The sequence below is a fragment of the Camelus bactrianus genome, chromosome 2, assembly GCF_048773025.1.
Source record: "Camelus bactrianus isolate YW-2024 breed Bactrian camel chromosome 2, ASM4877302v1, whole genome shotgun sequence".
NCBI classification, from domain to species: Eukaryota; Metazoa; Chordata; class Mammalia; order Artiodactyla; family Camelidae; genus Camelus; species Camelus bactrianus.
In genome coordinates, this window is record NC_133540.1 from 92,318,963 (window position 1) to 92,341,229 (window position 22,267).

Here is a 22,267-nt window from a genome sequence, read left to right on the forward strand (position 1 = left end):
GATCTTGTGAAAATCTGTGTGACACCACAATCCCAGGTTCTGTTTGATGGGCGCCACATGATAAAGAAGAGCATTTCTGCCAAAATATTTCAGGATTTCACAAATTTTCCCAAGAACCCTCTACATCCTTTATAATTCAAATTATTCCTTTCTAGGGGGTGTTTTAAGATTTTAGGGGGTAATTAGGTTTATTTATTTACTTGATGGAGGTACTGGGGATTGAACCCAGGACTTTGTGCATGCTAGGCACATGCTCTACCACTGAAAGTTCCTTCCTCCCAGTTATTCTTTTTGAAGGGCCACTTGGTTTTCATCCAGATAGCTTTTCTCCTGATTAATCTAATCTCCAAATCCCTGTTTTTCCTTGGCTCTGCAGAATGTTCAAGAAAGTATACAAGTTATACAATTTCACTTTGAAATCAATTTGCAAGGCATTTTACACTCTACTGTCAGGTGTTCTCCAAGAATCAAGAGAGACATAATCCATAAAGCCACAGACAGGCCAGGCAGGGAGTTAGCATATCTGAGCCAGGACTAATTCTATAAGAGATTAATTCATTAATGAATATTTTCACACTGATGAAGTCTGCTTTGCTATAGCAACCTTGTGCCTTGGGAGCTCTGATGATGAGGACCTTTGTACCTCATGTAACCATCTCAAAAGTCATATGAAGTGGCTGATATCAACGTTCCCAAGAAATAAGTACGATGAACAGACAAGATATTTACCCAAAATCACAAGAAAATCAACAGAAGATCCATGACTAAAACTCAAGTTTCCCAACAGCTCCTCCCATACATCACACTGCCTCCATGATAATACCTATTCACTCAACAATACACATTCACTGAATCACATCTATGTGCCAGAAACTGTGCTAGGTATCAGACAGTCACAAAAAGCCAGTCATAAAGGACAAACACTGTATGACTTCACTTATGTGGAACAGTCAAACTGATGAGACAGAAGTCTCTGCTAGGGACGGAGGTGAGGAAGGAATTGGGAAGTTACTGTTTAATGAGTACAGAGATACAGTTTTGCAACATGAAAAACGTCCTGGAGATGGACAGTGTGATGTTTGTACAATGTGAATGTACTTAATACCACCAAAGAACCCACTTTAAAATGGTTAAAGTGGGGTAGGCTTAGCTCAGTGGTAGCGCACATGCTTAGTACTCATGAGGTCCTGGGTTCGATCCAGTACCTTTGTTAAAAAAAAAAAAAAGGTTAAATGGTTAAATGGTTAAAATGGTTAAATCAACTTTATGTTATGTATATTTCACCAAAATTAAGAAAAATTTAATTCATTAGTAATTTTTAAAAACTAGACGACAAATCAAATCAAAAAAATTTTACTAAGAAAAAGTGTAGTAGTAAAGGAGTCAGACAAGAAAACCAAGTATTACAATACACTATGACTAATGGAAACATAAAAAGCCAGTGCAAAATTTAACAGAAGTCTAATTAAAGTCAACTATTTGGTTAAGTATAACCAAGCTTTATGGAAATATATAGGAAACGGTCAGAGAAAAGAGTACCTAACTAAGCTTAGGGATCAAAAACTTCCAAGACAGGTAGAGATAATCCAAAGATAAAATGAATGAGTTATCCATTAGGAAAGCAAAAAAAAAGCACTTCAGATAAAAGCAACAGTGCCAAGAGCTTAAGTTCTGAGAGAACATGGTCCATTTGGTGATCTCTTAAAATAAGTTACATCAGTAGGTCTGGACCTAAGAGGAGGTGAAAATAAAAAAGTTATGTATTAGATCATAAATGATTTTAATGCTAAGAAAGCTCTAGCATTTGAAGTTATTCCTGATGGATTAAGGCCAAGAAATGGGTAAGAAATGGATATGGCCAAAAAAAAATTTAAGCAAGGGTGGACAAGATCAGATTTGCATTTTAGACAAATCACTCACATACAAACATTAAGTTCACCTTGACTGAAAGACAGAAAAAGATGTCCACCATCAATGAGAAGCCCAAAAGTCATTAAAAAGCCATCTAAGTGTACCCTGAAAGATCATTAGCTGCAATATGAAGATAATGGAACCATGGAACCTCCTTGTGATAGGACAATTCAATAGGAGAGTTACTTTGTTGGTTTAAAATTTGGCTTATATTAATTTAAAAGGCTACAAACTACTAGTTAACAGTAGAAATTATTCTTCCAAACTGAAATTAATGCCAGCAACTCTAGTGAAATTTACGAGAAGTCTATCTGTATGCATTTTGGGAGGGCTAGTAAGTCAGCCTATAACTAAAAGGTGAAGTTATGATTAGTGTGCAACACAATGTAAATGACCCAAAGACCCAGCAATGACATCCATTATAGGCAAATGTAAGAGAGGTGAAACCTTGACATCACCATTGTTCATTCGGACACTTCTGCAAAACCAGTTGTTTAGTATACAATTTCCCCCATAACTAAAAGTTATTCAAACTCAGAAACAGTGAACATTGCACTGAGACATTCCTCCTAGTTAACCACCTCCATCCACCCAGCCTCCCAAGGGACTGGTGGTCCCTTTATCATCAATACCTCCAAATCTTATTCACTCGAGCCAACTGAGGCCCACTTCCTGAAGCAGCTCCAAATCCAAATCCTTTCCAATTTTTTCTCTCGGGCCACATCTGCCTCCCACGACAGCCCTCAAGATATAAGCATCCTATACCATCCCAAATCTCTACTAAAGGCCTAAAGAAAAAGAACAATCACTCACCCAACACTGCCCTCAAACTACAATCTCCTTAAGCCTTCTCTCATGTGCTAAAATGAGAAGCCTCCCTACATATAATTCAAAGCCTCAGATTAATGATAAATTACTGCCACTGACTTCAGAGTTGCCTACTGTTACATTGTCTATAAATTATCAAAGACAGGAGTAGGTGGTTTAATACATATTCCAGGGATGGTATAGTTAACATGTGAAGTACCTTCACCAAGAGTACACATTCTAGAAATGGGTAATTAGCATTTGAAAGTCCCTAGCCAAAGTCTACCACCCAGAGGAGCTTCCATAAGCTCTTAGCACAATGGAAATTAGAGATGAGTTCTTAATTGGTGAAGGGAGTAATATTAGTATAGCTCCGAATTAAAGACCAGTCACCAAGGCTGTGTGATTTTCTCTACAAGTAATAAGCTGCTTGACAGGCAAGAAGAAAGAAGAGAGCTAGCATTTGAAGCCATTATAGAAAGAGACAGTAAAAAGAGAACCAATGGTACTTGCAGGGAGCGATAATGATGGGTCATGAACTCCATGTTAAGTAAGGAAAAATCTGAGGACAGGAAAGGGCTGACTATTAATGAGAAAGTAGAAGAGTTAATGAATCAGATTTCAAAGTGAAAGAACTGCTAGACTGGAAGTACAAAGGCAGATTAACCAGAATAATAAAGAGAATGAAAACTCAAAGTCAAGATTTCTGAGGTGCTAGTATTGGTGATGAAAAATTGTCAAGTATCTAATAAAAGAGAATTGGGCCACACTAAGGAATTTGCTGGTAAAAGAAACATAACTAAAATTCTATTACAACTTAAGTAATTATTACCATTGTGACAATTTTCTGTTTCATAGAGAACTGTATACAGAGCATATGAAAATACTGAAACTAAAAATTCAAACAGAAACCACGAAATTCTATACTCTCCCATGTATTACTTTAAACCTACTAGACTTAGCATATGTGCTCCAGATATAAATTGCCTGGATTCAAATCCCAACTTGGACATTTGCTAGCTGAGTGCCTCTGTTTCCACACTGGCAAAAGGAGATGTTATTAATACCTACTTCGTAGGACTGCCAGAGGATTGTCCATTCACCATATGTAAAGAACTTACACTAGCACAAGGACCACAGTAAACAATATGTAAATGTTGGCTAGTATTATTAGAGTTTAAGACTTTGCTACCTTCAAGGTAAAATTCTAACCAAAAACTGAGGAGACTAAAGTAAAGGATTAATTTTGAGATAAGGCATTTTGCTTGAAGCACACATTTAAGAAGTGTAACATTTCTTATTAATGAGTTTGGTTTATAGTAATAAGCACTAAAACATTTCAAGGTCGCAGAACAACCTTTTTTAAACCTTAAAAAGAAGGTAAATATTTAGCTTAATAAACTATAAAAAAATATAACCTGCAATGACTGGTGGTGATACTTGAGTTGTCTGTCCTGTAACTGCTTTACTATTAATTGGTTTTGCAAAGATCAGCTTCGTGATTACTGGACCAGAGGTTGGTGTTCGAGGCTTCTTAGCAATCTGAAATATATAAGTAACTATGAAGACCACTGGTTCTATAAAACACCTACTCAATCAAAATTAAACAGAATTCATATATAGAAGTACATGTGAAACCAGATCATTTAACAAAACATATCTAAGCATTAATGTTAAAAACATTTAAAATACAGCCATTCATCGAAATATTAATATAATCACATCTTTAAGCCATTATATAATAATACTTTTGGATTTTAGTTTCTGGGACATATGCATATAATGAAAACCAAATTAATTTTTAAAATAATGCTTAATGTTCAATAATAACGTTTATCTAATAATAAATATTTCACAATAATAATAATGAAACACTTAGTACAGTAAATACTCCTTTCCAAATCACAAATCATTCAATAATAAAAAGACGGAATAGAGTAAGTTAAGAAAGCATAGTGCAAATGATAAAGCCACCTGTTAATATAATTTCATTGGCCCCTGGAAGCAAAATATAAATACACATTAAAAAGATAGGCTTATGATTTTATCTTCAACTTTAGATCTATAAATCAGGGGCAGACAAATGAAGAACTGAGCAAGCTTACACCCTAGGATACAAACAGACAAGTTTGACAAAACAAAGACTATTCAAAAGGTGAAGCCTCTGAAATACTGTTTACTAAAATACAGTTTACTAGACTGTAAATTCCTTGAAAGGAGGGGCTATGTTTTATTCATCTCTGATCTTACACTGTTGCCCTGAACTAAAATTCCCCACAAGTCAGGGAAGGTAGAGTTACCAATGTTTTTATATTGAAATTATCCATGCATGCAAAGATATAGCTTCTTCTAAAAGAAACAGAAGTTTAACTATGATCAAAATCATAGACTTTCAGAGCAGAAAGGACATTAAATATTAATTTTATCTTTGGCAGATATGAAAATTGAGGCCCTAAAAATACTATTTATTATTGGAAATAATAACTCAAAATGAATAATTATGACCAACTTGAATGACAAAAATATACCAACTAGGTAAATATCAGCTTTGTGTTCAAACTATATATTAAACTAAATAACACATTTTCTTACATTTAGAATATATTACTTTCTTACACTCAGAACATACTACTGACAAAACAAAATGTAAATGAAATACAAATCACTTTTTAAATAAACAAACTAAGGAGATCCATTACTACATTAAAAAAATTCCCAGCTTTGAAATACACAAATAAATCCATAACTGTACTTTAAAAAACTGATGCAATTTGGAAGACATATAGGGAAATACTTCCCTCGTGTATTTACAGGCCTAAAACTCTAAATTTTAGTCAGAATATGCCATCTATTAACTTAGTATTAAGACTCTCAAGAGGTAGAGGTATTGATATTCTTAGAAACCCATGTTTAGCAAAAAATAACCTTAGCTATAAAAATTGGGAACTTAAAGTATTTCCCTATTTTTAACTGATGTTCACAATCATAAGGCTATATGAATACTCACCAATCAGGAAAAAAATGTAAACAATACAACCAAAAGCAGATTAATTATTAAAATGAACGATCCCGACTTGCCCTTGTGGTTTTATTTCTCTAGTGGAGCATTGCTGAAAATAAGGATTCCAGTTCTGTTAAGGAACCATGCTTTTTGCATTATTAATTCTAAACTACCTTAGAACAAATTTACTTTATTAAATAAAACAGAGCATAAAGGATTATTTTTAACAAAATTTATCTAATAAGCAGAGTAAGACAAAAATGAATCAAAAAATAAATTTACAAATAAGATAGACAAACATGTGACCAAATAATACACAGAGGTAATTTTTGGCACTGTGTAGTGTAGGTGCAGGAACCAATAAGGAGTTATGTTGTTCCAGACTGCTAGATATTTATGACTCATATATACTATGCACAAGAAACATGGGAAAGTGTTCATACATCTGTAAGTAAGTGTAACTATCCCCCTTTGTTACTGCCTTGGGACTCAACTGTCACCTCTTTCCTTCATTTTTCAAGATGGGTCTCCTCCTTCCACCCTTACCCATTGTCCACACCCTAACAGTTTCAATACTCTAATTAAATTTAAGACAATGCTGAGGACCGTGTGAAGAAAAAAACCCAGAAACTCATATACACCATACATTACTAAACCAAATATTCTGGTGCCTAGAATGGAAATAGTAGCTTTTTGTTTGTTTTTTCTTTGCTTCAGAGCTTTGCAGGCTACTCTTGAGTTGGAAAGATCTGAGTTGCCTAAAAATAACTGAACAAGCAGAACAATATTCTAAATGACATTTCTTTTTTTTTTTTTAATAGAAGTTCTTTTTAAATAAATAGTGTCAGGTTTTATAAAAGTAGCAACAATAAAAGAAGTTGTAAGAATCAGACCCCAGTCTTTGTTTTTATTGTTAGTACTTAGGGGATTATAGTAGAAAACTAGTGGATACAAATAAACTGGTCTTAGAAACAGTATGTATATGTTGCTCTTGTAAATGGAAAAAAAAAATAACATCCTAATTTACATTATAGTTTCTTGTGAACATGGTTATGATTCACATCCCCAAAGCCAGATAAACTCTGGTAAACCAATAAAAACAAATTTCAAAACTGATTCAAAAAAACAAGCTGAGGACAAGGTGTTTCATGGTGATAGGATATCTCATTCAAGAGATCCTCATCAAGAGAAGTAAAAGGAAGTCAGCAATAAGTGAGAGATGATAATGAACAAGAAAGGAGAGGGCACTAAGTGCTTAACAGCGGCAGAAGGAACATGGGCAAATCTTATGGTTTGAGAAATCTTACAAAGTTCTTAAATAAAAAGCCCATGAAAAATGTTTCTAATTATTTTGCAAACATAATAACCAAAACATTGTGTCTAATATCAGCTGAGAGTAGACAGTTCCCCCAACCCTCCTACTTCACTATACGTCTGCTTAAGTTCTCTAATTCATGCCTTCTCCTTTTTCTAAAAGCCGACGCTTTCAAACAGGAAATTAATTTGGGTTCCCTGGTCTTAAATGGATCATTGTATTTCTAAAAGTAGTGGTGACCTAAAAAGGCCTATTTGAGTATGAAGAATGGGGAACCACTTAATATATGTCCTGATAACCTTTTATCTTAGGCTCCTGTTCACACTAACAATGGGTACCGTTTTGAAGGATCTCCAATGTTTTGAGAACTATACCAAGTATTCATCTCTTCCTATGTGTTTCATCACAATCAAATAGCCATCTTTCAGCTAAAGTAAAAAACTCAGAGACAGTAAATAGCCAATCCAAAGTTCCACAGCTGGGAGGGCAGCAGAGAGGCGACTCAAATTCAGTTGGTCCAACTCTAAACCTTCCATACATGGCACTGCCTTTTCCACACTGCAAACATGAGTAATGCAACGGACAGTAAATTCCAAAGAAGAGGCACACACTAGCTAGTATGTACTACTGCTAGCTCAAAGGGTTTCTCAGAGCAGCAAGTTTTCCTAGACTTAGTCCATCTGTTAACTGAAAATATCATGTCTGAATGATTTTTTGACAGCCCAGAACCAACTCTGACATTTTCATACCAGCAGAACATCCGTGTACTCAAACTACTACTGAGAATACAATACATTTTAAAATGAGTAAAAAGCTATAAATACACTAATTTGGAATTTAACCAAAATTAAGTTCTAAGTTCTCTGGCAGAAATTTTCAAAAGCATTAGACATATCAAACTTTACAAAAAAAATCCACACAATTACTAAAAGCAACATTCAAAAGAATTCAGTAACAACTATGCATTTAATCACCCTACACACACAACTATCAATCAATTTAATGTTTAACATGCATTTTAATTAGTAAGCCCCCTTTTGTTTTTTTACCTGTACTGTTTTTAACTGTTGGGTCTGTAACACAGAGGGCTGAGTTGTAGTATTAATCAGTTGACTTCCTGGGGTCAATGCTGAGACACCAATGACAGGTTTCACCTCTGGCCTCCCTCCAATGGTAACTACTTTAATTTGCTGCGGTGGTAACTTAGCATCTCCTGACTGGGCCTGAGTTGTAACTTTCTGAGCCTGGGGTTGGCTATGGGGTAGTGCTAAAACAATTGGTGAACCAGACTTGCCCAAAGTTGTTAAAATTAACTTCTGTCCATCTGGTTTAAGGGTCTGATTGCCAAGTTTAAGATCAGATGTCTGTGATACTTTGTTTAAAATAATCTGATTGGCTGATATAGTCACAGGAGTCTGAGCACCAAGTTTTTGAAGGCCACTTGGAAAAGCTGGTTGCACTGTGGTATTAGAATCTGCTTTAGTAACTGTGGTGTTCACTGCAACTTGGTTAGTGTGGTTACTGTACACTGTGATTGGCTCCGTGGAAATGGGCGTGGCTGTAGAGTCGCCAGTAGAATTTATGTTGACAATTTCTTCCAGTTCTGTCTCCATGGGAATTGGGGATGAAACAATAACAGCCTCAATACTATCATCATCCACTAAAGTTATACCAGTGTCCATTATCTCCTCTGGAAGCAAACTATTCACCTCAGCTGGCACCACCTCCATGATCGTTCTCCTGCTAGAAAGTTGATCAGGCACTGCAATGAAAGTTGAAAAATGAATAAATTACTAGGTTTCAAAACAAATTTAATAAGAAAAAATTATTCAAGAAAAATGTAAATGACAAAATAAAATTTTTTATCACTGTATAACTGAGTGAAGGATATTCCTGATGCATATTTGGGTTAAACCATTTTAACATGTATCTTCAACCTTCAAGACTCTGAAATATAAGTCATACGGGACACAAAACTGAAGCAAACATTCTCATTCGCCATGTCTCAGTCCAAAAGTATACTGCATTCAGACAACACTAAGTCACATAATTACAGGAAACCCCTTTCCAATTCCTGCTCATAAAACCTTTTAATCTTCAACATCATCTTATTTCTTCCCAGTTATTTTTTTAATTCCTACTGACAGATTTGAACACTGCTGATCCACACAAGAATGTAGATTTAAATGTAAACAGATATTAGAAAATATCCTCAAATCTCCAATGAGCTAAGTCCTAAAATGAGGGTACCACACTATTTATAAAAACCCATTTTAAATGCTCAAACTAATGCTAAAGGAGTTTCTAGAGTAATCCCCCTCAGCTACTGTAGATCAAATGGCTTATCTGGCCCAAGTTTGATCAAGTTTGATTTCTTCATAACTAAAGAAATCTTTATTTGGAAAGAAGATTCTCAAATTCTCCTCAGCCATTTAAAATGTCAAAAAGGGAACCATTTAAAAGGTATATAGCCAGTCTCCATAAAGAAAAAAAATGGTAATAATAATAAAGCAAATTACAAACTTATCAAAATGGCAGGAGTTCAGGTTTTTTGAGCACAAGTTACCCACCCATTCTCCTTGCTTGGCCCTGCAATGAACCCTCCACCGCAAAAAAGAAACAAAAACAAAAACCCAACAACAACAACAAAAAACCAAACAACAACAATGACAACAAAACCCCAAAAAACTGCAATGCTTTCAGCCAAAGGTCATGCAGAACTCCCAATAAAGGTGTCAGTACCATTATCTTCACTTATTAAAGACAGTACATCATATTTATGACTGACTAAATAACAATAACTTATTTGTCCAGAGAATATTACAGATCCATAGGAACCTAATCAATTATTCTTTCTTTTCCCTTTTTTTAAAATATAAAAATGCAGTACCCATCCACGATTAACAGACATGAGTAGCCAATTATAATTATTAGCATTGACAAATACCAATACTGCCAAAATTAATCATCATTATTGAGCACTTACTATCTACCAGTGATGGTATAATTTAATTTAGCTTGACAACAACTCTAAGATGGTATCATTATCACCCCCACTTTATAGATGTGAAAACTTAGAAAGCTTGAACAGTTGGCTCAAGGTCACATAATTAGTAAATGGTAAAGCCAGAATTCAAACTCAGGACATGTTTTATGATACCAAAGTACATAATTTTAATCACAATATTATACTGCCTTAAATTTTTGTCACTGGTATTTTAAAATGGAGAAAAACATGTCTACTCCTTTATAGTCAATCCCCTACCCCCAAATCCTACTCTCTACAACAACCACTTCACTAGATTAGTTCTGCCTTTTTGCCCATTCTAGAACTTCAATGGAATCATATATTATGTACTCATGACATAAAGGAATATATAGTATAAGCTTTTTCCCTCAATGTGTTTTTTGAGATTTATATTTATTCTTACAGTTATTAGTAATTTAGTTCCTTTTTACCGCCAAGAAATATTCCTTTGGATGAATCTACACAATTTGTTTATCCATTCACCTATGGATTGCCATTCATATTGTTTCCACTTTGAGACTATTATGAATAAAACTGGTATAAAGCTTTTTATGGATCGATATTTTCTTTTTTAAAAAATAAATACCTAGAAATGGACTAACTGGACCACAAGGTAAGTTTATTTTCAAACCTGCATGAAACTGACAAACGATTTCCCAACTTGGCTATACCATTTTGTACAACTACCAGCAATATATAAGAGAATCCAGCTGTTCCACATCCTTACCAACAATTGGTTTTGTTGGTCTTTTTAATTTCAGCCATTCTAGTAGGTAAGAAATGATATCTCATTGTGGTTTTAATCTAAATTCCCAAATAACTAATGATGTTGAGCATTTTCATATGAGTATTGCCTGTATAAAAGTGTCTGCATGAAAGCTTTTTGCCAATTTTTAAAAAATATTGGTTTTTTTCTGTCTTATTGAGTTGGATGAGTTCTTTATATACACTGAAAAATCATGAGTCACAATAACTTGTAGCTCAGAGGAATCACTAGGGTTTTGGGACCCCAAAATACAAGCACTTCTCTGCTTGCTCCTGATCAGGAGAACACCTTCTGGCACTTGCAGAACAGGCGTGTGAAAATATCAACAGCAATTCTACCTTCAGTAATGGAGGCCACAACAACAGTACACAACAACAAAGGGCCCCACCCACAGTGGGGCCCTTCCCTACTACAAACTTTGCCCCATCAATTGTCTCTGAACACTCCATCCCCTAGAGAACAGGTATGCTGATGACCTGGATGTAAGTATCCAACAGAGGCATAAAAGTTTGACTCCCTCCTCTCCATGAAGTTCCCCCAGCATATTTAGACACATGGGTATGGCCTTTAGACCCTCATAAGGGCAGGGAGATCTTAGCCCAACCCCTATTCATCTCTCTCCTTAAACACCTGACATAAGAGGAGGAGAGGTTAGGCCACAGAGAGAGACAGCGGCCTGATAGTGCTTACTTTCAGTTTCAAGCACTCACACTTGCAGCTCAACTAAGTCAACTTCTAATGTTGTTAATACACCCAAATCCTCATTTCTGACACCATTTTCTCAGCTTTGGGGACCCCATGCTCAGCAGCCACAGGCCCACCGCCTTTCAGCAAGGGCTATGCCACGGATTTGAGTGTACAGCAACCGAAGCACCATTCAGGCTACCACTCAGCTCAGCCCCTAAGTGTTCACTGAGAGGCAGAACACTGAAGGGTGCCTACACTCCCTGCGCCCACCACCTCTGCCCACCACCTGGGTGAGAGCACTCACTACCAGATGCCAGACAGTCTTTCCATATCCCCAGCCCAGCCCTCAGGCCTTCATCCTTCCTCTTTCAAAAAGCCATGTCTCTGTCAGACTTCATTCTTACGGCCAAAACTGTCAAGAACTGAGAGGGATTTGAGATTTTAGACTCTCCTTGCAAGCTAACAATGTAGCCTGTTATTGTTTCATGGATACTAGCAGACAACCCAGTAGTCCTAGGTCAGAAACACAGGACTTAGTACTCTCAGCACAGCAAGGAACATAAACACCACATGTGTATCAGTTCCCCCGTGCCCACAAGTCCCACAGAGCAGAAGTGGAGACACCCAGGTAGATGCTGTGAAGGCAGTGAGTTTGCATCACAACCAAGGAACCCTGAGCTTAAGGAACTGGAATCATTTATAATGGGCTGAAGTACATCTACCCTTTGTCCAAAGGGAGATATTATCTTTATTATACTGGACAATAAGCAAATCTGCCCTTTGCTACAGCAAGAGTCACTAACTCTATTATGCAAGGCTTTATGCTATACAAACATCCTGGAAAAAATTGTTTAAAAGGGCTGTCACTGTCTCACTTGCAAGAAGTAAAGAAATGCAAAAACCATGAAGAACTGTCTCCCAATAGCATATCTCTCTACTTCTTTATCTTAGCAATGTCTTCTGTACTTCAAGTGTATAGATCTTGTGTATATTTTGGTAAATTTATCCTTAAGTGTTTCATGGTTTTTGATGCATTATAAATAGCCTTTTTTTTCCCATTTTCCAATTGTTTGTTGCTAATGCATAGAAATTTAACTGATTATTTTATGCTGCCCATGTCCAACCTAGCTAAACTCACTTACTAATTCTAGTATCTTTTTGATGTAGATTCCTCAGGATTTTCTAGAAGGATAATCTATGGTGTCGGAGAACAACATCTGTATTTATTCCTTTCCAATCTGTATGTCTTCTGCTTCTTTTCCTTGCCTTACTAAACTGACTAGTACCTCAGTAAAATGTTGTAGTGGTCAGAGAAGACATCTTTACCTTGTTCCCAATCTTACCTTAGCTTAGGTTTTTCCTAAATTCCCTTTACTGAACTGAGGAAGCTTACTTACAGCCCCAGTTTTCAGTTGTTTCTTTTTTCAATCATAAATGGACATCTAATCATGTTTTTTGTGCAACGACTGAGATAACCACATGCCTTTTCTCTTTTAGTTTGTGAACTATATTCATTGTTTTATTAAGCCAATTTTGCATTTCTGAAATAAACCCCAAAGTTATATAAAATTATATGAAATTCCATGTTCTATGTATTGCTCAATTCTATTTGCTAATATTTTGTGAAGCATTTTTGTCTATACTCATGAGGGCTATTGGTCTAGTTTTTTGCACTGGCTATCTGGAGATAATGCTAGTCTAATAAAGTGGGTTGGGATGTGTTTCGTCCTCTTCAATTTTTAGGAAAAGTCTATGTAGAATTGTTACTATTTCTTCCTGAAATGTTTGCTAGAACTCACCAGCAAAGCCATCTAGACATAAAGCTTCCTTGTGAGGTCTTTAACTATAAATTCAATTTCTTTAATAGATGTAGTGTTACTCAGATTATCTCTTTCTTCTCAAGTGACTTTGCTATCTGATAGTTTGTATCCTTCAAGGAATTTCTCTATTTCCTCCAGGTTGCCAAATTTATTAGCATAAAGTTATACATCATATTATTTTAATGTCTGCAGAAATGACTTCATTCTTCATCTTAGTTTCTCTCTTTTCTCTTTTTTTTCCTGAGATTTTTCAATATTATCAGTCTTTTCAAAGAATCATTTTGGCTTCATTGATTTTCTCAGTTGTGTGTCCATCTTTCATTTAATCGACTATTATCTTTATCTCCTTTCTTCTGCTTGCTTTAGATTTAATTTGTCCTTTTTCTAGAAGTTTAAGATGGAAGCACAGATCAGAATTCAGCAAACCATGGCCTGTAGACCAAATCAGGCCTAGAGTCTATTTATGCATTGTTCTTCAGATAAAAATGATTTTTATGTTTTTAAATAGTTGGGGGAGGGAAGATATATGTGGGGGGGGTGGCTGTGTGTGTGTGTGTGTGTGTGTGTCTATATATCTATTATACCTATATATAGATATAGATAAATCGTGGCCTACAAAGCCTAAAATATTTGCTATCTGGCCCTTTATAGAAAAAAAATTTGTCAACACTTGATTTAGATCATTGATTTTAAACTTTTCTTCTTTTCTAAAATAAACACTTTAGTGTTAAAACTTGCCCCCAATGCTGCTTTAACTGCATTCTGCTAAGTTCAATGTTTTTATTATCATTCACTTCAAATGTTTTCTAATATTTTGTGATTTCATCTTCGACACATGGAAAATAAAGAAGTATGCTCTTTAGTTCCCAAATAGTTGGGGGTTTTCTATCTTTTATTGTTGGTTTCTAATTTACTCCTATTATTGTCAGAGAATATAATACTCTACCATTTCCATCATTTGGATATGGAATTTAGAGGCTTAAGGCTCAGTGTATGGTCCCTCTTTGTGAACATTTCATGTGCACCTGAACAGAACATGTATTCTGCAGCTGCTGAGAGTCGTGCTCTATAAATGTCAATTAGGTCAAGTTGGTTGATAGTGTTGTTCAAATCTTCTACAGACTCTTTCCTCTTCTATCAATTACTGAGAAAGACTGTTAAAATCCCCAAATTTGATTGTGGATTTGTCTATTTCCCCTTTTCTGTGCATTTGTGCTTCATGTATTTTGAAGCTCTGTTATTAGGAAGAGTACGTCCTATTTGTACTATTAAAAAAGACTAGGAGTTATAGGACTAGGAGACTTCCTTGGAAGTAGGAGTAAAGTTCAAACTTCTAACAAGAAAAGGTCTGATTGGTTTGGCCAGTGTCTAAGCAGCATGGGCTGTGCAGAGTTCTGGAGCCAGCACACCTTCTAGGCGACTATGATAACTGCTTTATCTGTTTCAGTCAGGGTCACATGCAGGGCACGGTGGCCTCTGCTAAAAGAAACTCTCAAAAGGAGCTTGTGGGCATGGCAGGAAAGGGTTTGGCCATCTAGTTACATGAATCATCACTCTAATTTTATCCTTTAGGAATGGGAGATATGTACAAGCACATGCAACCTCATCATCCCTGTGTTGAGGACCACTCCAAGAAAAGAGAGGACCTTCACGAGCCAACAGGACTGAGGAGCTTTAGTTCACTTCATCTGTGTGAGGGGTTACCTGCCCAGGTATGGTAAGAAAAGAATACAGAACATACAATGCATTTCCCTTGCCTCCAGTATCTTGTGCTCATAAAACGAAGTTCTAAAGGCCTTAGTTTTTAACTAGTTTATGATTTTTATCAGTCATTTAATTAACAAATGTGTACTGCATCCCAACTTTGTGGAGGGAAATTAACAGAGCCTTTGCCCTGACAGACCTCAGAAATCAACAGAAGAGTGGCATCGTCACAACTTTACTTCGGGAGGACTAACTTCATCTCGATGTTTGATCAGACTGGAGGCAGAGAAACCAGTTAGAAGGCTATTACAGTAATTAGTTTAAGGTAGAGAGAAATAGATGGTCTGATTTAGGACATTAAAAGAAATGAATAATATAAGACAGAAATGACAAATGCTCTGTGCTTTTACATTTTTAATAGTCTCTTAGAGAATATTACCAGTGCTCAAACACTGTTCTCTTTCCTAGTTACAGGTGGAGGACAACCTGGTAAACAACTGTTTTCCTTCATGCACATAATAACATAAAGTCGTGACCTATCACCGTATCATAGATGGGTAATTTGTCAGATGTTGGGACAGAAACATCTGAATGCTTAAGAACTATACTTTTGTACCTAGAGGACTACCAGCACTAACTGGTTAACTATACTACTTGGATTTTAGCTTTCATTTCTAAAATCTAACATCAGCAACTGAAAAACTAGATACAGAACTACATTTCTCAAACAAAATTGGGAACAGTGGACTATAGGACATGAGTCTTGAGAAAGAACTGAAAAGTTTGTACTTTCATTTCAATAATACGTATTTTTTAAAGTATACCCTGGATCATCTAGATTACCATCTTATATCCGCCATCAATGGTACTAGAATTAGAGTGAACTAAAGAAAAAGGCATAGAAAGGTCTTATAAGGTAAATGATATATTTATGCCAAGTGAAAGCCAAAACACCTAACCAGTGATTTAAGGAGGAAAGCTCTGCAGCATTCAAACACAGGAAAGTGGTGTAGGAGTTACCATAGGATATACAGTAGACAGAAAACTGCATGCCTCGCCAAGGCAGACCAGAGTATACTCACTATGCAAAGAAAGATTTCATTTCAGCAAAACAACATCATCCATCACCCTAAATTTAATTCGTTTTACTGATTTTATAGTTTTGTTTATATTTCATTTATAAATTTACTTCTGTTTTATACTTGCATAAAAGCAATAAGCATAAGGAATTTATATACATCAAAAAATCAAATATTTCAATAAAATAAAATTATTTAGGCCAATACTGAGGAGCCATAATCTTTTTTTTTCCTTTGAGGGGGATTGTATATTACTCATGCTTAAGACTAACATGGTGGAAACAACAAGGGGATTCAAATCAGAAAGATCCACCTCCAAATCTTGACTCTCTTAGCTGCTTATCATGCAACACTAAGCAATAATCTCTCTAAACTCTAGTTTATTTGCAGGGTTACTGTGAAGATTAAGTGGTACACTAAAACTGAAATGAAAATTCTTCTCTTCTTTCTCTATCTAAATTAGCTTCTCCTGATTTCTCTCTTTTCTAAATTGGCACTCAATATTCTGTCAAAAAGCAAAGTTTAAGATCATGTCATCTTTGATCTCTCTGCACAGAACTATTTATCTGTCTTGTATAATGAAGATTATACCTTCACAATGTCTCCTTCCCACTGCAACCACGAGCTTCCAGATCTCCAAAGCTTGGGGCCAACTAGTTTACTTTTACCTTTATCTCCTCTTACCTACAATACATACTACATAAAAAGCTAAGGATTTATCTTCCTCGAGTACATCTCTGAGGTTGTCATTCTCCTACTCAAAATTTTTCTGTAAATCTCAAGGCCTTCTGCATTAAGGCTCTACCCAACCGATCCTTCCAACTTTACCTCCAGCAATTCCTAAACTGAAAGCTTCTTGAGGCAAAGATATTGAGGTATCTCCAATCCCTAGCATAGTATGTAACACATAATGGATACCCAATAATAATATTTGAAAAAAAGAATGGAAATCTGTCAGTGCTCTTCTCCACCAGAAGACACCAACTATCTCCACTGGCATAACCCTTCCTTCATTCCTTTCTAACACACTTCTTATTAAGACAATCGTTCTAACCACAACAATCTGAAAACTGGTCTTTTAAAGACAATCACAAGGAATCCCAAAAGGACAACAGCATTCTGTGATTTAAAGAAACAAAAAAGGCAAGCCAGTGAAAAAAGCATTTAAATCTCTCTCTTTAATTATTTTAAAAATTCTTAGTCTAATCAGCTGCTTGGTCTTAGCAGCTGGGTTGGCATGGATCAAACAACTGCAACATAAAAGCTGTAAGAGAACACACACACACACCCCAAAACAGAACCAGATTCCTACTGGATAAAACAAGAATATCAGACAAATGATTTTTTAAAAATCATTAACTAAAATTTCTGAGTACTTCTCAGTTATTTCTCTTAAAAAAATTTTTTTTTGGTTTCTTATTCTTCCAATGAATGTATTTGGACACACAAATGTCCAAACTACACAAACACATACACACAAAATATTTCCCCTCTGAATAAAATACATAATGAATAATATTGTATAACATACTATGATATCATCTCTTTGTAGGAAACTTGGATAAGGAAAATCACTGCTAATCATAAACGTTACCAGTGTTCATTTCTTATACATTCACCTCTCTGTAGACTCAACCTTCCACTGACCTAACCTTCCACTACAAAAGCTGAAAAAAAAACAAGGTCCCAAGTTAATGTACAAAAATTTGATTCACATGTAACTTTTCAGTAACACTGCTGGGAATCTGCAGCACAATCTAAAACATACATGGTTATTTAGGTAACCTAACAAAATGAGACTAGCTGTCATAAAGTCAATCAATCCAATTCTCCAGCTCTTTAAACAAAGAGCTAACAAGCCTAGTTTAAATAAAAATAAAACATTCATTCTCAATTCACCTTCAACCAACTTAAAAGACTCACAACAAGTGTATGCATCAAGCCATCACAACTTCCTTCTTAACAATGAAGGTAAAACTTGTGAACCAAAATAGAGCTCCCGGAGCGGTATTCCACTTGGATCATAAAATCTACTGCAAAATCTTCCATTAACTTTACTCTCTGAATTCATGAAATGGATAGGAGGCAAGGAAAAACATGGATATCAAATATGACTGACAGTATCTCAATTGTTATTTGCCAAATGGCAGGGGCCAAGGGGGTCCTCTATGGATGACAGCTCCATAAAAGAAAAAGACAACAGTTTTAATTATTACAAAACTGGTCCATATGCTTAAAAAATGTGAACATCCACCCCCCAACAAGTTATAGACTATGATGTAAGACACAGAGCTTAAATGCAGAATAAAATGCCAATGCTCTGCCTCCCTAAAGAAACATACAACCTGATAAACTGCTTAACATCATCAAACCAACACCCGCCAGAGTGGTTATTTTATATATTAAATCAGGAAATCATGATAAGTGCTAGCGGTTCCTCTAGGCCTCAGCAGCAGCCTTGGGTATAAGAGCAAACTCGAGCCTTCTTAACACTCAAAGAATAATGTTGATGTCATTACAAGGCTACTGATTCTTCTGCACTCTGAACTAGTCATTCCTTGATCCACAACGCAATTCTTTTTCCACCCAGCCTCTCCCCGAAATAGAGACCTCAAAACAGAGCAGCCCTCGGGTATCCCCTTCTCCTCTACCTCCGGCGGCTGCCGCTTTCTCCTCCCTCCGGCTCCGAGGTGGGGGCTCCAGAAGGTCCCGGGCAATTCCGAGCCCGGGCGGTGCTTGTTTGCCTGTACACGGTCGCGCTGGCCGGCCGCTTCCTTCCCCAGTCTGCGCGAACTGGAGCGCTACAGGGATCCCGGGGGCCGAGGAGGGAGCCGGGGTGGCGACGCCGCCGCGGCCGCCGCCTCTGGTATGTCAGGGGCCGGGATTGTATTTCGAAAGATCCGCCATTTTCACCTCGTCATCACCATCACAGCTCAGCAGCTTCCCCGACAGCCCGAGCCCGGGCCGCCGCCGCCGCCGCCGCCAGTAACCTCCCCCTTCCTCCTCCTCCCCTCCCCGGCCCTCCCCTCCGGAGAGGCGCACACCCACATATCCGGGGAAACCTCCCGCCGGCCCCGCCAACCTTCAAATGCTCAGGGAGGCACAAATGCACACACAGCCCACGCCGAGACCTTTCACCCCGCCACGAAAGATGGAGCTCCTGCGGGCCCGGTGGCAACGCGAAAGGAAGTCGCGCTACCTGCCGGATCCCAAGTCCGGCATATTTTTGTTTTGAAGAGCAAAAACCATGCGGAAAGGGGCACGAGGACAATAAAGAGCCCAAACTCTTTCATTTTCAATAAAGCAACTTGGGAGAGATGATGGAATGCGTTTTGTTCACTGTGTCCATCGCAGACACTAAAAACAGGATCAAGACATTTAATGTCACTCACCAACTCTGACATTTTCCTCCACCGTAAGCACAGAACGGGCTATTTCCATGGGCAAGTCTGACCTCTCTAATACATCTGTAAATTACAGGCACTGATTCTTAAGCAGACATTGTGGTCAGAACGTCCGGTTTTTAAAATAAACTTCAAAACTATTTTCCTCTCCATTTAATTTCGTCTAATCATTTCTGTCTATAAACACTGTGACTTCCAGTTCGTTTGTCATTGGTTTAAGGCGTCAAAGTGCAACCAGGTTTAAAATGTGTTGACCCTATTCATGAGTGAACAATTTCTAAAATACAGAAAATATACCTCTAAACTAAAATTCTTTGCCAAATGTTTTTAGGATCTCAGTCACCAAATTAAAAAACAAATCTACCACTGATATGTTTATTCGATACAATGAAAATAAGCAGCTTGCTTTAGAACAAGATCCCAGAGTTATCCACCGACCCCCACCATGATGCAGTTTAATAAATAACTAAGAGAATATAAGTATATTTTGATCATCAAAAAAATAGAAGCTCCTGCAAGGCTTCTGACGGGACCAGATTTTTTTTCACAAAAAGAAACTGGTTACCGTTGTTAATTTCAGATTTGATAACCACGCATTCAAAAGTTGAATTCTATACTATTCAACTACAGCATAAGCTCTAAAAGATCTGTCTGAAATGAGCAAATTGAATTTGAAGGTTTCGAACAGAGACACTCAGTTTTTTTTTTTTAAGTTAGTTTAAGAAAAGAAAGGTAGAAGTTGAAAAAGTCATTTCATTTCCTTACCTTGCTTGAATGACAACTCCATATAAAAGTCAGCAGATTCAGGCTTAAACAAGTGCTATCTATCGCCCAGCCCAGTCGCCGTTTCTATAATCCTGCTAGATGCCAAGAGTATCAAACCTTCCCAATTTCTTCATCTTTAAACTTTATTTCCCCACCGCCAGCCTCGTCCACCCGCACTCCGCTTGGTGTTTACCGTTGCTTGGCCAATCTAAGTCCTGGCCGGCTCCCTTCCCCCGTGCACCTCGGGAACATTATGACATTTGGCTGGTGGGCTTCGCGAGGAAAACGGACATACACGAAGAAGACACCATACAAAGGGGCGTAGGAAGAACGGGGCGGCGGGCAGCAGGGAAAGGAGGGGCTGGTACAAAATGACACAGCAGCAAAACCGGTTCCCAGAAACCCGGGGCCGACACGGCGGCTCCTCGGGCCGCGCACTGTGCGTGTCAACAGCCGCGGGAGCCCTTCCTCCAGACGGCGGGGAAGGGCGGGCTGCCGGCCGAGCGCCGGCCCAGCCGGTGACAGCCGCCCTCTCGAGTGCCGGCGGGAAGAGGCCGAGCCTGGAGGATCCTCCCGCCTCCTGCGGCCCGGGGATGGGGCGCGTCGGCCCCCAGACTGCAGGTTCCCGCTCTCTGCCACGACCCACCAGCCCCGGCTCCCGAAGGGGCGGTCCGGCGCCCTCCGCCCGCGCCACCACCCACAGCGCTCTCTTCCCGCTCGCCCGCCCAGAGGCCCCCACCCCGGGGGGCTGACACTCACCAAAGCCGGCGGCGCCGCCGCCTTCTCCTCGTGCCGCGCTCCCTGGGCTCCCAGCAGCCGCGGCGGCGGCGGCGCCTCGGAGACACAGACCCGGGGTTGTTCAAAATCACGCGCCCAGCGCCATTCCACCGCCGCATCCCATAATACGCTGGGCCCTCCCCGCCCGCGCGCCCCTCTCCGCCCGCCCCTCCACTCCGCCCGCCCCGCCTCTCCGGCCGGCTTCCTTCGCCCCGCCCCTTCCGCGCCGCCTTGCCCCTCCCCTTGGCAACCTAGCTAGCGTCATTCCGCAAGGCGCCGGGAGTACGCTCCTGCTCCACGTGACTCCCAGTGGCGCTCTGTCAAAGCTTTCGCACGGAACGTTCCATTGGGCTGAGGCTGGGAGGGGGAAGAGCGGGGTTGGGAGGGACTGCCTTATCTTCTAGCGTTCCTTGTTTGGAAGTCTGTGCTGTAGGTGGCATTTCCAGCATGTTGTGGCTGTTCGACGTGCTTGGGTGGGGAGGTGATCAGCAATCACAAATGCCAAATCTCTTCGTTTTTTAGGCACTGATTTTACAGGGGTCTCTAAAAAGCCCCTGAGAGACCACGCAGAGTTAAACTTATTTAAAGGGACTTTTTTTTTTTTTTTACAGTATACAGCCAAGAGTAACACAATCAAAATTCTTTGTATTTGTTCACCTTTTCCTTCTTTTATTTTTCCGCTATTCTTTTTATAAGATAAGAAAAGATATCCAAATTTGAAGTCGGATAAGCAGGTACTGAGAGATTCAGTTAATAACTGCTCTGTGGGACAAAAACTACAGAGGAAACAATAGAAAATACAAATGTGTATACATAATGTAAAATAGTGTGGTACCATTACAGTCTTGTAATTGCTAATGGAGCAGGGAGGACATACTGGTCAACGTGAGGCACTGTAGCTTCAGAACACAATGGAGGAGGTGAGACATGCTGTAGTGGAAGCAGCAATCACTTTGGAGTCAAGCAGTCCTGGTTTTAAATTCTGGTACCTCCACTTATTAGTGTGTAATATTTATCATGTTTTTTTTCCCATCTACAAAAGGAAAATAACAAAATTTCCCAGGATACGGAGGATCAAATAAAGTGAGGGGTGCAAAGTAGCTACAAATAGTCTTTGCTTTAAAGGCTAATTCTATTTTGCCATAATCAACACCATCCTGTACCTTCCACTTTAAAATCTACGGTTAGGATTTTGCAAGGCAA

The 22,267-nt window shown here is 38.3% G+C and overlaps 1 protein-coding gene across 9 annotated transcripts in view; it reads right to left on the reverse strand.

The window, feature by feature from the left end:
- The window catches only part of LIN54 (lin-54 DREAM MuvB core complex component), a 63,230-nt gene extending 42,008 nt beyond the window's left edge, over positions 1-21,222 (reverse strand). The window contains exons 1-3 of one of the 9 annotated variants that reach the window (XM_074346334.1): positions 21,047-21,222; positions 8,084-8,796; positions 4,137-4,260 (exon numbers count right to left, since the gene is read on the reverse strand). In XM_074346334.1, coding sequence (XP_074202435.1) covers positions 4,137-4,260; positions 8,084-8,764 — 805 coding nt within the window. In that variant the 5' untranslated portion in view covers positions 8,765-8,796; positions 21,047-21,222. Of the gene's footprint in view, positions 1-4,136; positions 4,261-8,083; positions 8,797-18,728; positions 18,745-18,769; positions 19,154-19,200; positions 19,288-20,287; positions 20,427-21,046 lie in introns of those variants that run through there. The other 8 variants (XM_074346362.1, XM_010950272.3, XM_010950266.3 and 5 more) reach the window with 8 other exon arrangements.
- Between the last annotated feature and the right edge of the window lie 1,045 nt (positions 21,223-22,267).